Here is a 19,706-nt window from a genome sequence, read left to right on the forward strand (position 1 = left end):
TTCTTTTTCTCTATAAATCTCAAATGTAGTCGAAGAATTTAATGTATAGGATGCAGACTGTTTTAATGCAGATCACTATTTTGAAAACTTGGTTCAGTTTGAAAAATTACTTTCATTGGGACACCTTTAAATACAGTCATGGAGTAGAAGCGTGCCTTCATTATGTTGTATTTTCGTGTTTAAATTCCTTCTACCTATTACAAAAACTATTACAAAAAATAAACGAGAGAACTTACAGTCAAAGACAGTCAATTTTCAGCATAAAGCTTCATCTGTTTTGCAGCTGATCCACACATACAATCAAAACTGGTTTTCCTTGTTCATACGGTTGAAGCTGCTACACGCACGCGCATGAGAGTGGTAAAACCGTATATAGACGTATAAACGTTTGTGATAGTTTGCTAGAAAAACAGCTGAAGCTAATTTATGCTGAAAACTGACTGCCTTTGACTGTATCTCGTGTAATTTTCAATAAAAAAGGGCTTTATCAGACGCAATTTGTATCGCTACTCTAGAGACGCTTACTTTAAATAAGATTAATCAATGCTCTCTCTAGCAACCAAACTCTCAGCTCCCTGTGTCAAATTCACACCTTATTTCTTTGTATTCTACAAACACTATTATACAATTTGACTGTTTGTGCTGTAATGTACATGTTAATTCCAAAGGCTACTCGATTCTTTCACCATCTTAATTAAAGTAGTTTGGTTGCTAGAGAGGGTATTGATCAATGGTTTCGACTTTTATAAAAGTCCATAATCGCTTAAATTCGTTTTTATTCGTTTATTGATATTTTCTCAAGAAAATTACGTTGGTTTCGACAACTTTTTATATTCCTGTAAAAAGCCGGTATTCAAGCTAGTAAAACCGGTATTCAAGCTAGTAAAACCGGTATTCAAGCTAGTAAAACCGGTATTCGGGATCCCGGTTCTACCGGTTTTACCGAAATTGTTTTTACCGAAATCCCTTCCCTAGCCATAATATGCTCATGTATTACACACTCAAAATCAGACTTAAATTCAAATTCTAATATTAATGGTAACAACAAAATAAAGAAAACAAAAACATGTCCACAACCATTCTCGTAGATCTCCCCATAAAAATGGGTCCATTCTCTAATAAGCATTAAAAATGTTAGATAAATATTTAATGTGGCATTTATGGAGGGGACAATAATACAAAAAAGGAAAGAAAAAATCACCAACTGACTATAATTAGAAGTCAAAAGCAACATATTTTCGTGTAGGGGAAAGAAAATATGAGGCCAAATCCTGTTAATCAAGATAATTTTTGTCTTTTTCAATATTTAATGATGTAAGCATCGCAGCCTCTTTAAGATCACGATGTACAGTAAACAGTAAAACAAAAACTTATGGCATCTTAAAAGATGTTTGTGTATCGTATTTTTGCCGCTGACAATAAAAAGGAACAATCATTATAAGTCAAAATATAAACACAAAAGTTGACTCATTCATATATTACCGACTGTATAACAACAAACAGAAGATATATAATTTGATCTTTTCGTTCACAATAGAACTCAAAGCCATAACGAAATGTTATGAGAAAGTATAATATTACTTTTACTAACTGCTAAAAACGATGTAGATCGTGCGTTCTGATTTTGATTTTGAGACGAAAACGAATATTTTCTCACCGAAGAGACTATGGTCGTTTAATTTAATTGATGTTATGTTTGTTGAAATCGATTAGGTTAATGTACAGTGTACACACACAGAACATAACTAACAATCAAATTGAATGATTAATGTGAGCTTTGCGAGTTACGAACATTAACGGCAAAGTTTTATTATGATGAACATTAGTAAAAATTAACGCTTTAAAGATCAAATCGAAGATGGTAGGCTACAGGTGAATGAATTTCGGAAAACCGTTTACGATCAATGAAATTAATTGGCGAAAGTGGATACAAAACTTTAAAAATAATATTGATGAAGAACGATGAACGCGGATTTAACAGATACAAAAAAGCTATACGATGCCTAAGTCTTTGGCAAGATATATTTTGATGGGACGAATTACGATTGTAAAACGGAAATAAAAAGCATGTGATGATTAGATTCAAGATCATAATTCTCATAACTCAAATTTATTGTGAAACGTCATAACATCTCGAAATATCATTACGTCTCAAAATTCCAAATCTAATATTAAGGACTTGTCAGGAAAGACACCAAGAGTGTGATGTGAAATATGAACACACACGTAGAACACTCAAAGTGCAACCGTTTAACCAGAATTTTTTAATATTTCTTTTTAATTGTCAAACTTCTTTAATAAATATTCACCGTTCCGAAGCTTTTATATTATATGCCCAGAGTGACAGTCATAAAAATATTATCAATGAAAAAATCTCAGTATTGTAGACAGGTAAGCGAGACCACAAAACATTTTATTGGAATGAACTGGTCAATGCGGATGTAGTATTTTCAGTAAGTGCTGTACTTAATATTTTAAAAAAAATCTTACTGCTTTCGGTTCATTCAGACTTTTTTAAAGAAGCGGTAATATGTTTCTACTTTGTTCGTAGCAAGAAAATGCTGTTCACAGTAAGATGAGACAAAGGACACATTAAAAGTGCAACTGAATTTTATACGCCCATAAAAAACAACAAATTTGTTTTTCCCGTTTTGTAAGAGGAATGCCGGGTTTTATGATTGGAAGCTTTATTAGAATTTAACTCATACCCCACAGTGAACAAGACAAAAGTGTTTTATGTGAAAAGTCTTCATTTCCCTAAAGCTGTAACTTTTTGTTATCACAGTATGCTTTACTCGAAGCTTCACTATCTTGTTGTTGTGTTGATAAATTAATTTTTGGTATCATTGATACACTTATTACATTTCCACGTTAAACGCTCATTTACTTCCCTAAATAATTTCACTAAAAATTTTACATGTTCGATGTCTACTTTTTGTAATTAAACCAATTTTCTGCTCTTAAATTTCATGTACATCCCACTGGTGTGGATAGTATAGACATAAAACCCGACTGATAAAGTCACTTTATTTTCTTTCTCGTCTTATAGTCGCGTTAGCCATGAAAGAAGTCGTAATCTATTTCAAGAAATTGCACCAAAAAGACTGCACACCATCTAGACTTATATATACATATATAACATTCCAACGAACGAATCCAACGTAAAACTTTGGCTGTGCATAAATTTACAAAAAAAAAATCAATCGTTTTATTTCTTGTTCTTTCTGCGTGATTTTGTCATTTGAACACGGCACGAAATGCTGATTTTTATATTACATGCATCATACAAAGGCACTGCAAAGTCAAGTGTCAAGTGGAATATAATGAAGAATTTTATGTAATATTTTCCCACTGAATTTTTCTGTTTAAACTAGTTTTCGTAAGTCATCTCTGGTTAATGATTTAAGTTACACAGTTTTTATTACTTTAGCCCTAATTAAAGTACCATGCAAGATGACATTTTTAACTTCTTTCGTTTCGACTGATACACGCGAAGTATTCCATCTACAGAAACTCCATTCGACCCATTCATTTAATCAAAAACAAAACACGTGCAAGGATTTTTTATGTGCGTCGATACGATTTTTATGATGCAGGATAGCCATAAAATTTCTCTTATATATTGGAAATTCGTGCACATGACACTAACCTTGTCCCTATAATACAATAATGTTTTCACAAGAAGGTAATATGAATATAATACTTGTTTGATGTACAACACATCCGCATCATCACCTATGCTCATGCAATAACGCAATCTTAACTGGATATTACGTTGTATTAACATCACCATATACAAAGTGCCCTTTGCCTAAAGTCTAAATGTATTTACCATTTCCATATAATACACGAATGTCTACATACAAATGAATACATTTACAAAATGATAACCATAAAATAAGAACCTCCAATGGTAATGGAACAACATAAAAACCTGACAATAATTTTAAATGTCTCTGGAGATCTGTGCCCGATGTGACAACTTTTTGTGCACATAATTTCATATTTTCAGCGATGCTTATACTACATTTTTGCAACATTTCGGTGAAATATTACACTCAACTTTTGCATGTCTTGGTTTTCCTCTATGTTGTCGTTTTTTGGTTTTATTGTACAATTTTCTTAATTGAAGAGGATTGATGAACATGTACGAATGTAGCAGTATGCATTGCATGTGCCACACTGGTATCATGTGGTAACGATGGAGTAAACAACTGCGCATTGAGTTAATTTTGCTGAATTTTATTACCGTACACGTGTTGAAAATATTAATAATTTTTGCCAACAACTAGCATTCTCAGAAAATGGTTTTATTAAAGTTGTGAAATAATTTAGGACACCATAATATAGTGGAATAAAGCTATTTAAATGAGAGATAACGAATATTGTATTCACTGACTATGTTTCATTGTAGAAAATATGCTAGAAATGTTAGCGACACTCTTACAATCATTCGCTTTGTATGAAACAGGAGTTATATTCCGAAAATAATTTATTTCATTCATATTGATAACCTGAATCGCAACGACTTAAGATTTTATCACGTCTATAAAAAATCCTCTTAATTTCTATAATTCAGTGATCAATAGCACGGTAGATAACATACCATTTTTTTGCCGGTATTATCAATTACTTGAAATTGATTGTAACTGAATTCTCTAATTATCGTTTTTCACACACACAAAAACTTGCTGGTATTGCGGTATTATCGAGCAATTTGTACACGTTTCTAAATTCAATGGACTTTCGTTATACACTGTTATATACATGATCCAAAAACCTTATTTTTTGGGAAACTTTGCTTGATCATTGATTAATTGAAATTCTCTACTATTAATAGTCGATATATTTCGCAATATTGAAAGTTCAATACCTGAAAAAGTAAAGTAAATTGATGTGTCTGCCACACTTTGATCAGTTAATGATTTGAATGTTGAAAATTATTAAAAAAAAAAAAAAATCAACTTCTAAACGGAACACACGCTAAAACGACACATTGTGTACATTATGTATTAGATAATTTTTGAACGTTCAACTTATAATTGCCCTTGAATTGATTGTTGAAAAGCCAGTACACATTATATTGAACATATTTTGTGGGTCTTTGTTGATAATATAAATTTTCATTAAATTTGCGGTGTGGACATGTGTAGAACCGTATAATATGATGGTGTGGTTCGTATTTGTACATTAATTATTACCCATACAAGCACGCGGAGAATTTATTCAGCCGAAATTTTTCTGAATATTATAAGTTAGAACGAGCAGATACATCACTCACAAATAATAAATTATTACTTTACAACATATGATAAGACCGTTTCTCATATACGTACGAACAATATTTTTTAAATAATGAATTAGTTTAGAAAATTTAATTTATTCGCTATTTAATCCATAAGATTCGGAAGAGAACAGGTAGTTCAATGGTATTTTTATGTAAGTTAATTAGACGAAGAACATTTTCAAGGCGATCGGAGTCAATGACATATGATACTCAGTTAAAAGTATGTAAGTGCTGGAATTTCATTTTATATTTTTTAGTAGAAGAATTGTTGATTATGTTCGCTTGTCAATAATACATATGTTCTTTTTCCGGTTTTTCGGCTCATATTGTATGTATTGTGCGTATTTTTTGTTGTCGATTTTTTATTTTGATTGGTTGAACTTTTTCAGTTTTACGGTTGGAGTTTTTCATAGGTAATGGTTACACCGGTTGATTTATTTGAAAATAATATTTGGATCAGAATTGAGCAATGATTTCATAATCTTTTCAAAACGATTCAAATTAACAGGAATTTTGAACCTAGACGTTTAAACAAGACCAATCTGTCTTAACAACCCAGGAAGGGTTTAGGGGCTAAATCATTATTCGGCAATTGGAACCTAGTAAAAAGTTTGAGTCAAAGTTTAAACAACACGGAATAGAAAACGTATTTTGATATATTCGGTAAATCTGTTACTTCTTTTGTTTAAAGCATTCAGTTGGGTATGATACGAGATCTGTTACTTCATTTGGTTCATTACTTCATTTGGCAACGTTCAATTTAATATAATAAAATCATACTATTTGGAGCTGATCGCTCTGTTCTTGCCATCGTTGTCCATAACAAATGACTAGCCGTTTCTGAAAGGTTGGGATCAGGTACCTTCTGTGCCACATAGGTTTCAATATACTACCGAGATGACACTTTACACGATATATGAAAAATATTAATGTCACTTATTGGAAAAGCAAATATAATCAGTCGTGTGACTGTAATATTCTTGATCGAACACAACATTTATTTCAGAGTGTACCCTACATTCTCATTTCAACGATAATATTTATATAATGAATAATATCTTGTCGAAAGAAAGTAAAGTTTTTCTTAAACTAAAAGTTTCGTATAATGTAGCGGCTCATGAGTCATTCATGATGTGTTAAAACTTTAAAACAGTAATGCTACAAGCGTTACTGGGCCTTTCCCTTTTGTAGTTTAAAAAGTTTTTTTTTTCAATGTGAAGTGTCGATTTTGTTTTCCACGTTAAAATCGCCCGACGTATATTCCTGCTTTGTTCTAAGTAACGCATGACGCAATACCCTTTTCTAAAATGAATAAATACACGCAATGTTTCACCCGCCGTACTTATAGCTATCAATACTGCCATCTTGAAATGAGCCACATGATTATATAAATTAAATTCATCAGTCTACCATCCAAAACTTTAAAATATCATGCTGAACACATTTTCCCCATCGGGAGATTAACCATTTTGATATGACCGCTACTAATCAAAATTTTGTTCAAATAAATATGTGGTGAATACATTATCCTGGTGTATTAAACTAGCGCAAAACTTATGTTCCTTTCTCAAGCCACAAAAACCAGAACTGTATCAAATGTAAATAGCGAACTTAGCGGGATAATAATTTACATTTTGGCAGTGTAATGAATAAGTTTATACAGAAAAAAGTGGATTGAAAAATTAGAGCCATTTGTTTTTAATTGAAAATGTGTGTGGTAAGAGGTTTTTTATTCGTAAGAACTTAAACTTTAGAAAAGTTTTACTGTGATGCTAGACTTAGCGTTTATCATTCGAATTTGACTACTGAACAATGAAGAGGACATCTATAAATTAAACATTTTCGTAAAAGAGCAGACTCGGACATGTTATTTATCAGTTATTTCACTGAGCCTAATCTACATTAATAAAATGTAAATTCGACACATGAAAATTAACACATAAATGAAATCCCAGATGATAAAGCCACACGCAAAACAAATTTTATATTCACATATACTCACATTAATAGATTCTAAGTAATCTAATCGGCATACATAGGCGACGACGAACGGCATTGAAGTAAAACCATTTTTTTTTTGGCAACCTTCAAACAAATCTATACATTGAAATAAATTTCGTACAACACTAACATACGCCCGTGGATGCGGGGCTTGCTTTTTTGATATTTATTTTATCGGTCAGACTCAGACATTTTTGTCACAATAGAATTTCTGTATGATCAAATTATAAATGTATTAAAATGCTCAAATTGAAACATTTATACGTACCAGTTGATTGAGAATTTGTGAATGGAATTTTTTTTTGTTCTCTCTCATCGATCAGAGACCGGTACAAAGTATTTGCTTCAGTTAAAAATCTGTTTGAATTTTCTAATAAACCAGTTTTCATAATTTTGTGCTTCGAAGTAACCATCATGAATTAGCATATTAATGTGAACTCATTCGCAATTTGACTAATGCTACAAAAGGAAGGAACGAAGTAAAATTACACTTCTTTGATATGGTTTGATGGATTGTTTTTATTTTGTCTGAAGGTCATTAACACGACAAAGTCAATTATTCTTTCTTGGAATTTCGAATTCATCATAGACAATTTATGTTTTATTTTCTGCGCAGTTGAGATTTACCAAGCCTGATGGATTTAATTGCAAATATACTTTGATTGTCATCAAGCTTTTCGTTTTTTTTTTTCTTTCTTTCTTTGGATTCATGAATCTAATTATGAATTGAAACGCTAAACAGATACATAAACGAATTAGTACGTGTACTTTTTTGGTAGTTCGATTCAGTTTTGCGATGAAAGGTGATACTTCATCGTTGAATTTGAAGCAACGCAATAATGAAATACACGAATTGTATAAAAGTACAATACAAATAAAATAATTCGACGAATATTTCCATTGTACGCTATAAATGCGTCGCGCAAACGAACGGTTAAATAAAAACTTGCTGAAATCATTGACGTCATAGAAGTGGAATCTTTAAGTCTTCGTGGTAATTCTCTTTTTTTTTTGTGATCGTCATTATATTTCAAGTTAAATGGCAATGGTTGAGATACTGATTGGAATGTTGGCATTTCCTTTCTAAAACTTTAGTTTTTTTTTATGTTAAATATAAGTTACTTTGCTTCAACTTGCTATTTTGTTGCATTAATATGATTTGCAAAATGTATATTTTAAAGAAATTGGGAATGAGAATAGTGTGCGTGTCTGCGAGAATGTGTCTGATGATGATCTTCAGTAAATTAATTTACTTGATTTTTTGATTGTATACGTGTGTTGTCGATTTCAACATCGTAATGCGGTCGAATTATATTTAGTTATTATGATCCGTTTGAATTGAATTTATCACAGTATCCGATGTTATGGATGAAAAGAATCTTAGAAAGAAAATTAGTATCGATGACAATGACCTTTTTTCGGTTAAAAATAATACCAACCTTGAGTTTCGGTTAAATTATTATTGATTAAACACATTTTAATGATTTTCCAATTACATTCGTCCTTCCAAATCGTTTCATTCATATTTTGGGAATTCAGAAATGGTCATTCAACTATCATTCTTCCTTCAAACACAACACCAGAGACAATAGTTCAATTCGAAGTTACCTCTTACTAATCGACTTCAAAATTGAATAAAATTCTAATTTTACTTCGGTCGTGTGTATTTCTAGATGACAACGTACAATTTTAATGTTTCTTGTGACACAGTCAAATGGATGATAAATAATCGGCTTTGGTGAAAATGGTTAAAGTTACTGAAATTATACACCAGAACAGCCTTTGTTGTCTCGTCTCGTATACATATTTATTCTAAAATTAAATATGAATTGAGGCCATCTTCCTGTCCTATTTTTACAAATTTATTTGTCGGTTGTCAAAGTGAATGCTCTCACCTATAATACGGCGACTTAAATATAAAGTGCTGAAAATGAATTTTGTGATGCAATTCGAGTTTAATGAAAATATCTATTTCTCTTCGTATACATCTTTAATAACTTTTTTTTTAAAGATATGCACTAACTAGGTCAATCATTTTAACATGCGTCCCATTTATGCGTCAACGCATTTTTCTTTTTATATTTTCTTTCGTAAGTAAGAACAACGTCGTGTAAATAAGTGATAGTTTGTTTGTAATACAAATATCTATTCATACATAATCAACGTCGTTACAACGTCTATAGGTAATATATTATGAGTATATTGTTTGTGTTATGTTACAAAAAAAAAGTATCAAAAAGTAGGTCAATACATAAACATTAAACTAGTTTATGTTGTATATGAATGGATATGCGACTCTGAGAAATTAAAAAAAAATCGCGTAAAAATTAGAATTATGTAATCGTAAAAAAATTGTTGTATTAGGTATTGACCGTATTCCGCCTATTGTTGTACTTGTTGTAACATGTAGGTAACATGAAATTTGCAAAGAAAAAGAAAAGTTTTATTGAGTGATTGATGTGGGAAAGTATTTTTTTTAAATACATTTACAATAATCAATCAATCATTAAACTTTTTTTGTGTGTGTATAGTAAAACGCACAAATACATCAATTGGATTACAAACGTTAATAACATAAATTTCAAGTAATTATGGAGGAAGATCGTGTTGACCGAATTCGTAAGTCCTCTGTAATTTATTACCAACAGAAATTGTCGGTTTATCAGACAAGCATCATTTTTTTTACAATTCAACGTTCAATTGCTCAGTGGACACTTAAGATTTCATGTAGTGGTGAAATCATTTCACTACGTAAAACAGACGCTTCTTATCCACGTTGATATATGAATATATCGTTACTGCCATAATATAAACAAAGATACAAATACAAAGTTAGACTTACAAAGTGGTATGAAATTCTGGGTAATATTATGAAAGTATCACGTTTATGACCCATGCGTCCAACCCTAATTAATGTTCTATTTCTTTGTCGTATTTAAATTAGAAATAATTTAATCTCGTTAAAATATTAGTTCTCCACTTCAAAATGAGAACTAAAATTAGTTTTACTACGATGACGATTTCAGCTATTATTATGAAAAATCAATTAGTTCAATTGTGAAACCTAGTAACGATGACGATGAAAATGAATTTGAACCCGTGGAAGTCAGATATCAATTAAATTAGAAATTTCAAATATAGAATTCTATCAATAGTCTGAATTTATTGTTTGGACCGGTTTGGACTACTCTCAACCGATGTATCGTAAATGAATTCTAAAACAAAACTAAAATCAATTAAGACTGTTCAGAACGTTGCTTCACATGCAAAATGTTGAAGTGTACTTCACGTTTTACTTTTTCAAAATCCATAAAAATGCAAAATCTGCTTTTGGTTTAAAAAAATCTGTGAATGAAACATCTCAAATTAAAAAATTTCGTTCAATATACTGTACGACTATCCGATTATGAATGAAAATAAAAATAAATAAATACACCAGACTGATTGCAATTCGAAATTGAGTTCGTAACGTCGCTTGGTGCTTTTTTTATTCATGCATTTCAGACGGTTTCGCTCTAAATAACACAAATTTAATTCTATTATAGAATTGTGGTATCGCGTGGCCCAATGTGAATCAATTATTTAAATTCAAATATTAACGTACTACTACACTTTTGTGTTTGAGTTTTTTTTTTTTCATTGAATGAAAATAATAAATTGATCTAATTCCTCAAACGTTTACGAAAACAATCTAACGTCGTTTCGAATTATATTTATCAAAATGAATTTTTATTGTAAAGGACCGGATGTTATGACTAAATAATTCCCTCTGTTTCGTTATTTTTCTAAATTACAATTTTGCTGCTATGTTTATTTGGTTATGTTCCTTCAGTTCCAACGTCGACCATGGCCACATGACTTCGGATTCGGTCATTTTCGAAACAATTTATGATTTTTCCCATAAATTCATTTGAATTATGTTAACAACATTTCGTCTTGAATTTTTATCAACTCATATCGAGGTTGCAATCTTTTTACAGTACACAAAGATGACAATGTTAAAATGTTCAGTTACTTCTGAATGTCAATGACAAATGGTATTGAGAACCATAAAAAACAAAGTAAAATGAAGAGTGAATATTACGAGTTCTTTTAGCACCCAGTATAATGACAGTGTACACACACATTCATTCAGTTTTTTTTTACTCTCGCTACTTTCAAAATTCGATGATGTAAAATGGTAAAAGTTTCTTGAAGGTTCCATCCTATATAACTCTTTCAATTGCAAATTTGAAAAGTTGTAGTTTTTTGTGTGTAATGGAAGCGACATTAAAATTATCGAATTATTATGCAAACATCTCGATTTCGATTTTTTGAACAATTTGTCGATCTGACGTCTTTTTATGTAAATCGTTTTAACGTGAAATATTGAGCAAAGATCATTGTAATTTTTCTACAGTTTGTGTATCATCGTCATCATCGAGTAATGCTTCATTGCATTTTCTTTGTACAACACATGTGTACAATCTTAAACACAAACTTCCGCCAAAGACCCGAAACTCATAAATTTAACCACATTTAAACCAGCAACACGCAAAGAAATCACGAAAGAAAAAAAATATTTTGCATCTACGTACAATATCCATGGAATAGCCACATTATATTCGATGTATTGCTGCTATTTAAGTGAATTTTGCAAATATCTTAATATTAATTGAATTTCGTGGTACTCATGTGTCACATCTATCAAAGGCATTCAACCTAATCCCAGGAATTTTCTCCAGTCTATCCAAAAATAATTTTCCCTTTGTACTGAAATGAACCAATCACCATTCGCTAAGTACATTTTCATCACATACCGTCTCAAAATCCTAATCTTATACTTACTCAAACGCATTACTCATCCTCCTCATACATTTTATTTTTTTTATTTTTATAAATTTATTTCTATCAAACATCTCATAGACAAAGACGAGAAGTAACCGTCGCGATGCTATTTTTAGCGCAGACAGAGAAATCTATGGATTTAGTCTATATCAAGTATCAAGTAGTTGCGTTTAATGTTTTACAATAAAACACAAGGAAAACTACTAATTCCAAAGTACACTAAACTCTCGCAAAATAGTTTAATGTGTCGGTTTTAAAATGTTTATTTTACTTTCGTTATTTATAGAAAAAGATTATTTAAATTCGTTACGTAGATTTGTATATGTGAAGCTATAATGCATCTCCTATAGAACATACAAGTAAATATCGCTACGTAATGCGTGTATACATATGGCACATGTAAAGAACCGAGTGCATACTATATACAATTTTCTATACAATACTGAAAGGTTCAACGAATGGCCTGATTTTTCATTCCATTTCGATTCGAGGGGGATAAGTTCTACCTAAAAATGGAAAATTCCCAACATACTTAAAATTAAACTTTCATTGAACCCGAGCAACGTTATTTCTTTTTCGGAACAAAAACGTATTTATAGCTTCAGATTTATAATTGAATTGTCTCATTAACAATGTCGTTTTTTTGTTTATTTCCAGGTTGATTTGGAGCCCGAGCTGCATATAAATGAAATTGAGTAAGTACAAAATGTCGAATGTGTGTGCGTGTGCGGTATTGCTTCCAAGTTCCAGGTTGAATTAACAATACGTCCCTGTCCCGTGTCCCTACATCAAACAAATAAGATTCAATTCGACATAAGTGACTTACTACATGTGATTGATTCAACAATTTTTCTTTCTGTTTCCCTTCAATTCTTTACCGTGTTTGTATGGAACAACAACTGAAATAAAAATCATTTCGTCCAATCCAATTAATGTCATCCTATTTTGAACACACTGTTAAATCCTGAACGCAAATAGATATTCGGGTTAAATCCTGAAAAAGATTAATCACATCCGGAACGCATTCAACCAGAGTTGATTCAGCAATTATTCTCTTAGCATTATATTGCAGAAAAGGAAAAAAAAAAGAAACAAAAAAATACCCGAAAGCTGCTAATGGCGACGTAAAAGAGAACCAAAAACACATCAACAAAAGATTTATGACGAATTTGTGAATGGTTTTAAGGTTTGACTTTCTATATGGTTATTGCTCCCAAGGAGCTTGGAAGGATTACCGTTAAACTTTTTCCGATGGATTTGACAAACTGTTATTGTGTGTACTTAGAAAACCCAATTGAATGATATATTTTGAGGAAATGGATTCTAATTTGTTTTTAAATTGTTGTTTTCAGTGTCGAAGGTTCCGAAAGTATAACTTTATCACAGGAAATTGTGAATCCAGGCACCGCCAAATTAGGACCTGAAGATTTTGAATTGAAAAAAGTGCTTGGAAAAGGCGGATATGGCAAAGTATTTCAGGTTCGTATTAAAATTTTGTACTTATGTTATTAACAGCAAAGACAAAAGTAAGCGCTGATCTACACTTAATGTGGTCTTATACAGTAACAGTAAGAAATAATGGTTTAAAAAATGAAGTGAAATTAAAAATCCCAATTTAATGATCGTACCGCGGTACGTTTTCCGTTCCTTAAGCGGAGCGGCCTTGAAGAATGTTTAACGAAACGAAGTAAAAGATTTTACATCAATATCTAGAAAACAATTAAGTCAAATGAAATAACAGATCTGATAGTAGAACTGCTAATTTGCTTCCCGTCTATGAAAAGTTAAATAAACTATCTTCCGGAAGCTATTAAATAAACTCAGCTCACCCAAATTATCATCCACTGTTTTAAGGTACATGTGCTCGGGAAGTGTACTTAATTAACCGACAATAAAAATTTCCCATGTCATGCCATGTCAAAATAAACTGGGTCATAATAAAAACCAAAAAAAAAGTATGATATACAAACCTCTTATTACAGTCTAATCTATATCCCAAGCCCCTGCTTCATTAAACGAAATTTTTTATGATATCATATTAACAAAACAACACTTCGTGTTTATACTTACACCTTGTTATATCAAAATCCTGTATCTGTTCGACGCACACAAATTTCATTCAAAAAAGACACGTGTAGGTGTAGCCCAGTTACAAGCCGTTTTATTCGGTAACCACTAACCACCACTTGGTGCAGGAACCACATAAAATCTAAAATATACACAACAAACTGGCGTACATAATGTTTTTGTTTATCAAATTCTCATTTTATACACTATCAACATATTGAAATCAACAAGTTACGATATTTTATCATCGATATATATTTCAAGTTTCTATGGAATTGTGCGGTAATGCTGATAACAGTTCGATGCTGCGCCTGATGTCATTAAATTTGAGCAAAAATACATGCATAACCAATAACCAAGCATACATATTACGTGTAATGTATTGTATTGTAATTAAATGAATCATTGATGACGCGGCGGGTTCTCACGTTTGCTGTGAATTATGAAGACTATAAAGTTCAGGCAAGTTTCTTGTTTTGTTGATAGAATGGGTTGTAATTCCTTCACCTATCTAATAAAATAATCTGAATTTCGAGTTCATCTCTCAGTAGTAGTTGAAATGAAGTTCAGCTACCAAACTATTGTTTTGATGAAAATGGAGCTCACCCACATTAGAAGGAAAATTAGTTCAGGTGATTCTATTTGTGCAGAGAAAGGATTCATCTATTTTACAAAACTCAAAGTGGACACAATTACTACTCCACTCAGATTACACATCTGAAGTAAACTAGAGTCTCTACATAGCCCAAATAGCAGCCCATTCCACCAAACTGTTTCTAAAATAAATGACAGTCAAGCCAGTTGTCGAGACGTCAATTTCCCTAGCTCAAAATACCCTTTTTTTCCCATTCAAAATTAAATTAAAAATATTTATTCTGCTCCTTCTACAGTTACATCAGTACACATACCGAATTGGTTACATAATAATGTTCATTAACATCTCATCAACATACAACGTCGAATATTGAAAATTTTGTGGGTGCGGGAGTAAATTAAATTCCATGGGGATGTTGTGTCGGCGTATGGGTTATAAATAATACCATAAAGCCGCGTCTAACACGTTTCGCTCACTGACGTGTAGTATATGCTCTATTCAAGTTTACACTTTTTTTTGTTGTTGTTATTGGTTTCACTTTTTCTTGTCTTCTTGTATCGTCACATCACTCGTCGTATGTACTGTAGGTTCTGGTGGGCTTACGTTATTATTATTATGATTTAAATATGAAAATGAAGCATTGAGACTGAATTTGAAACATAACATTGGGGCTGTGATGAATACATAATTTTGCTGATAAATATAAATGTTGGGATATACGCCTAAATTTGAGGCTAAATTATGTCGACATTACGGTGTCTCTATAAAATCAACGTAGATCTTTATATAGACTAATTTTTAGCTGGTTTTGTTTTAGATTTGCCTTAAATTTTAATAAATCCTAAATATTTCTCAAGGTTTCTTAATTTTTCACCCTAAGGTCGTCTTTTACTACCGCCAATATAGTCTAGCATCATTAGGCACAATTGATCTACTTTTACTAAATTTTCACAGCAAGCATACTTACGTTTTTGCACACTGAAAGATATGATAAAGAAAATTGAAATTCCTAGCCAACTGGTTTCGATGATTTTAGTAATTTTTTACTTTAGTATAATCTTTGCGAAAAGATAAGCGTCCCACACTTACAGACGAGCAATGACAACTAGACAGAGCGTAAATGTTACGAATATCAAAAAAAGTATCAATTTTCATAAGTCCATATATAAACGAAGGGTGTAATCTGGATTGTGTGGGCCGTTTCAATCCATTAGAAAACGGTAATTGTGTTCAATGGACCTATAATATCCTCTGTTTAGTTACGTTACCGTTGCTGTGCTCAATATTAATTACTTTCTCTACCGATTCTCCCACATTGACCAGAAAAGACAGCTAAATTCTCTTGGTAATTCATTTTGAAAATGTTACCAAAGTATTTTCATAGCTCACAAATACTTTAACCTTTCAAATGGAAACCGTATCACGATATTAATCCTCGAATCTATTACTTATTTTGTTTAAAATATCGCCTAATGTTTGATATAATAGTGTGTGAAGCGGCCACAACACACTCGAGAAAATTTCCAACTTTTTTTTCCCGAGTTAGACGTTTTTCACAACAAATGTTTTCGAAGCTTCAGCGGGGGGGGGGGGAGAAAATTACTATTTTCTCGTCTGCATTGTGGTAAATATGTTACTTCATTCGATTTCTCTACAAACAATTTGCTATATAAGACACAACGAAGTAGAGACCATCTCTTATTTTTGTCGTTGCTTCTGATAACAGATCATTTTAGCTGTTCCCAAAAGGTGTGCAATTATCGCATTTACGATTTTGTTTCAAATTTTAGGTTCGAAAAACTCACGGAAGAGACATGAACACCTTCTTTGCTATGAAAGTATTGAAGAAGGTTTCCATACTTCGTACACAGAAAGACACAGCTCACACAAGAGCCGAAAGAAACATACTGGAAGCAGTTAAGGTGAGTTTTCTTTATGTAAAATAATTATAACAAATCATAAGTATCTCAACAGAGTATCTCAACAAAGTATCTCAACTATGCAGCTGCTACAATAATGCTCTCAAACAGAAAGAGACATTCATAAATGTCTGTTTACAAACATTTTACGTTGCATATCGATTTCGTTGTGTTACCATTGTTCTATGTCATTGGTGCATTATTGTTTCCCTAATCAATGCTTTTAGAATTTTATTTCATTAGTCTCCACGCAACGCATTTTTTGTTGCAATGATAAAATGTTTTTTGGTCGATGTACTGCGCGAGTCGCGATATATTGATATAATTTAAGCTCATATCACCTCAACTAGAAACTATTGTTCCATTATGCTCGGTGCAAAGACGTTTTTCAATTAAAACATTCGCATGTTCTTGTATGTTTAACCAATTTCATGCTGCTTTGTTTACCATAATACTGCACTCGCATCCATGAAATTACTTTATTTCGCAACATCGGATTCGTTTGTTTACATATATATACGTAACCTTGCACCATTGTGTACTTCTATTTCACACCAATTTCATGCAGCGAAATAATTGCATATTTTAGAGACAAAATTGTAAATCAATAAACGTATCTGCGAGTGTTTATGGCGACAATATATTATTGTTGATCTTTTACTCTGATTATCACATTATTAGTCACAATAATTGTAAAGTGGATTTAAATCATATTATTATCGTGGCTATTTCTTTCCTATTATAATTAAGAACCAGAAACAACAGTTTCATTTACACAAATATGTCGTTTAGTTCAACAAATTGATTGTAATACGTGTTCCATTTCAATATATACTATACACATTAAGAACATAGTTAATTGAATGGCTGACTTGTTGAACAGGTGGCACCACTTCTCCTTTTTTTAACTTCCTCTCAACGTGCGAATACGAAAACTAACTTTAATTTTTGTTTTCAGCATCCCTTCATCGTCGAATTGGTTTATGCTTTTCAAACAGACGGAAAACTTTACTTAATCTTAGAATATCTTAGCGGCGGAGAATTGTTTATGCATTTAGAGAGAGAAGGAATATTCTTAGAAGATACAACTTGGTAAATATCTTAACCATTTTGTTACACGATTGTAATGGCTCAAACTAACGGATCTTCTTCTTTCCTTTACAGTTTTTATTTAAGCGAAATAATCCTAGCACTAGAACATTTACACTCATTGGGCATTATTTACCGTGATTTAAAGCCGGAAAACATTTTACTGGATGCACAAGGTCATGTAAAGTTAACTGATTTTGGATTATGCAAAGAACACATCCAGGAAGGCATTGTGACGCACACATTTTGCGGAACAATAGAGTACATGTTAGTAGAAACATTGACAATTCGATTTATCGACGCAGAATTATTTAGTTCTTAATGTTTAGGGCACCTGAAATATTAACACGAAGTGGTCATGGCAAGGCAGTTGATTGGTGGTCATTGGGTGCGTTGATGTATGATATGTTGACTGGATTGGTGAGTTGTTATTTGAATGTTTCAAACTTGAAAGATTGTTTGTAAAATTAAATGTGCCCGTTCAGCCTCCATTTACCGCCGAAAATCGAAAGAAAACCATCGAAACCATATTGAAGGGAAAAATAAACTTGCCCGCATACTTAACCCCCGATGCCAGAGACTTAATTCGAAAATTGATGAAACGACAGGTTTCTCAACGTTTGGGTTCCGGTTCAAACGATGCTGTGCCAATAAAAAGTCACCAATTCTTCAAACTCGTTAATTGGGAAGATGTATTGGCCAGACGATTGGAACCACCAATTAAACCATTGTTGGTAAGTACATTGGATGAAGATATTTCGATTTATTGCGAGGTTTAACGTCCGGTTATTATTTTCAGCGGAGTGAAGACGACGTATCACAATTTGACACAAAATTCACACGACAGATTCCAGTCGACTCACCCGTCTTTTCTACTCTCAGTGAAAGTGTGAACTCAATATTTCAAGTAAGTCACCGAAATCCTGTGTAGCCAAAGACCATTGTAATAATGTTTTTCTTTGTTTCTCGCAGGGTTTCACCTATGTCGCTCCATCAGTGTTGGAGGAGATGCAAAAGCCACGCATAGTACAAGCCCGTTCACCTAGACGTTCACGTCGTATTAATTCACGAAACACTCCACCCCATTTGCAACAATTTGCACCGCGACCATCGCCGCAAGACACAGAAATTATGGATGTTACGGGTGTGCCAATCGTCTAGTAAGTTTACAATTTGATCGAAAATGTTTTATAATTCATCTGTTATCGATAATGACGACAAAAATAGTGACAAGTTCTTGGTAATATGGTCCCTTACACAGTAAAATGCATGTTAAAAAAAATTGAAGTACAAGTTTCGAAATCAACAGATTAAAAATACTTTGTTCGATGGAAGTAATAAACCCGACAATAAAACTGGTCATATGCTTGCCGTCTGTAACGGGTTAAAAACGAACGGGCTGTGTTGAGTACTCTAATCTTGAAAATACCATGACCTCAGTTTGTTTAGCTGAAAATGTGTCTGTACCATCAACTTTCCCGTTGCGATTGCAAGAGATTTTTGCAATTATAGTTATCGTATCGGAAATTTTAAAGCTGATCATAGGCTCTTCGGCCAAAGAGTGAATTTCGCGTAAACTACTGAAAAAATGGTTTGTTATTCATTATTAATTCCGACCGATTTGCACAACAGGCCAGTCAGAGGTCAAGGTACTGAGATTTAAGGTTTCACTTAATTCTCCTTCTCCTAAATCCGTTGCTAATATTACTCAAAAAGGGCGAACAGCTCCACCCCCAGTCGAAAAGAAGATTATCCCATAGTCTGTACTAATGTCACAGGGGACGTCAGTAAAATTTAGCCATGAATCTGCCTGGCTGAAGTGTATTAATGCAACATAGGTGTTTTTACTTGTGTGTACGGGTAAAATAGCTACCGCTTAACACTTGAGACTGGTGTGCATATCCTTAAGGATTGTCCGCTA

The 19,706-nt window shown here is 32.4% G+C and overlaps 1 protein-coding gene across 2 annotated transcripts in view; it reads left to right on the forward strand.

Moving 5' to 3' along the window:
- The window catches only part of LOC119081605 (ribosomal protein S6 kinase beta-1), a 39,807-nt gene that overhangs the window by 14,285 nt on the left and 5,816 nt on the right, over nucleotides 1-19,706 (forward strand). The window contains exons 2-10 of one of the 2 annotated variants that reach the window (XM_037190640.1): nucleotides 12,773-12,810; nucleotides 13,468-13,594; nucleotides 16,568-16,699; nucleotides 17,655-17,788; nucleotides 17,861-18,052; nucleotides 18,115-18,205; nucleotides 18,271-18,519; nucleotides 18,585-18,692; nucleotides 18,758-18,946. In XM_037190640.1, the coding sequence (XP_037046535.1) occupies nucleotides 12,773-12,810; nucleotides 13,468-13,594; nucleotides 16,568-16,699; nucleotides 17,655-17,788; nucleotides 17,861-18,052; nucleotides 18,115-18,205; nucleotides 18,271-18,519; nucleotides 18,585-18,692; nucleotides 18,758-18,946 (1,260 nt within the window). Of the gene's footprint in view, nucleotides 1-12,772; nucleotides 12,811-13,467; nucleotides 13,595-16,567; nucleotides 16,700-17,654; nucleotides 17,789-17,860; nucleotides 18,053-18,114; nucleotides 18,206-18,270; nucleotides 18,520-18,584; nucleotides 18,693-18,757; nucleotides 18,947-19,706 lie in introns of those variants that run through there. The other variant, XM_037190639.1, reaches the window with a different exon arrangement.

This window comes from Bradysia coprophila, unplaced genomic scaffold (genome assembly GCF_014529535.1).
Source record: "Bradysia coprophila strain Holo2 unplaced genomic scaffold, BU_Bcop_v1 contig_358, whole genome shotgun sequence".
Lineage (NCBI taxonomy): Eukaryota > Metazoa > Arthropoda > Insecta > Diptera > Sciaridae > Bradysia > Bradysia coprophila.